The sequence below is a fragment of the Chaetura pelagica genome, unplaced genomic scaffold (assembly GCF_000747805.2).
Source record: "Chaetura pelagica isolate M959 unplaced genomic scaffold, ChaPel_1.0 scaffold565, whole genome shotgun sequence".
Lineage (NCBI taxonomy): Eukaryota > Metazoa > Chordata > Aves > Apodiformes > Apodidae > Chaetura > Chaetura pelagica.
In genome coordinates, this window is record NW_009953388.1 from 6,991 (window position 1) to 7,288 (window position 298).

Below are 298 nucleotides of genomic sequence, written 5' to 3' on the forward strand. Positions count from 1 at the left end.
CACCGCCCGTCCTCACCCTCTTCCTCCTCCTCCTCCTCCTCCTCCCGCCGCCCCTCAGCCCCCGCGGTCTCCATGTCCGCGCTGCGGGCGGAAGGCGGGGATAAGCCCCTCCCTCCCGCTGGGGTTGCCGTTCCGGGGCACGGCAGGCAGAGCAGGGCAGGCAGGATGGGGTTCACGCTGGAGAGCCTGCGGGAGGCCATGAAGTACATGGTGGAGTCTCAGGGCTTCGACCGGGTGCTCCGCAAGGTGAGCGCGGCGTGCGGGAGCGCGGCGGGGCTGCCGGGGCCCAGGGCGCTGC

The 298-nt window shown here is 73.5% G+C and overlaps 2 protein-coding genes across 2 annotated transcripts in view; one reads left to right on the plus strand and one right to left on the minus strand.

The window, feature by feature from the left end:
- The window catches only part of TDP2 (tyrosyl-DNA phosphodiesterase 2), a 5,252-nt gene extending 5,178 nt beyond the window's left edge, over positions 1-74 (minus strand). The window contains exon 1 of the mRNA XM_009998289.1: positions 4-74. Within this exon, the coding sequence (XP_009996591.1) occupies positions 4-74 (71 nt within the window). The remainder of the gene's footprint in view (positions 1-3) is intronic.
- Positions 73-298, plus strand: part of ACOT13 (acyl-CoA thioesterase 13) — a 7,418-nt gene continuing 7,192 nt past the window's right edge. The window contains exon 1 of the mRNA XM_009998290.1: positions 73-246. Within this exon, the coding sequence (XP_009996592.1) occupies positions 73-246 (174 nt within the window). The remainder of the gene's footprint in view (positions 247-298) is intronic.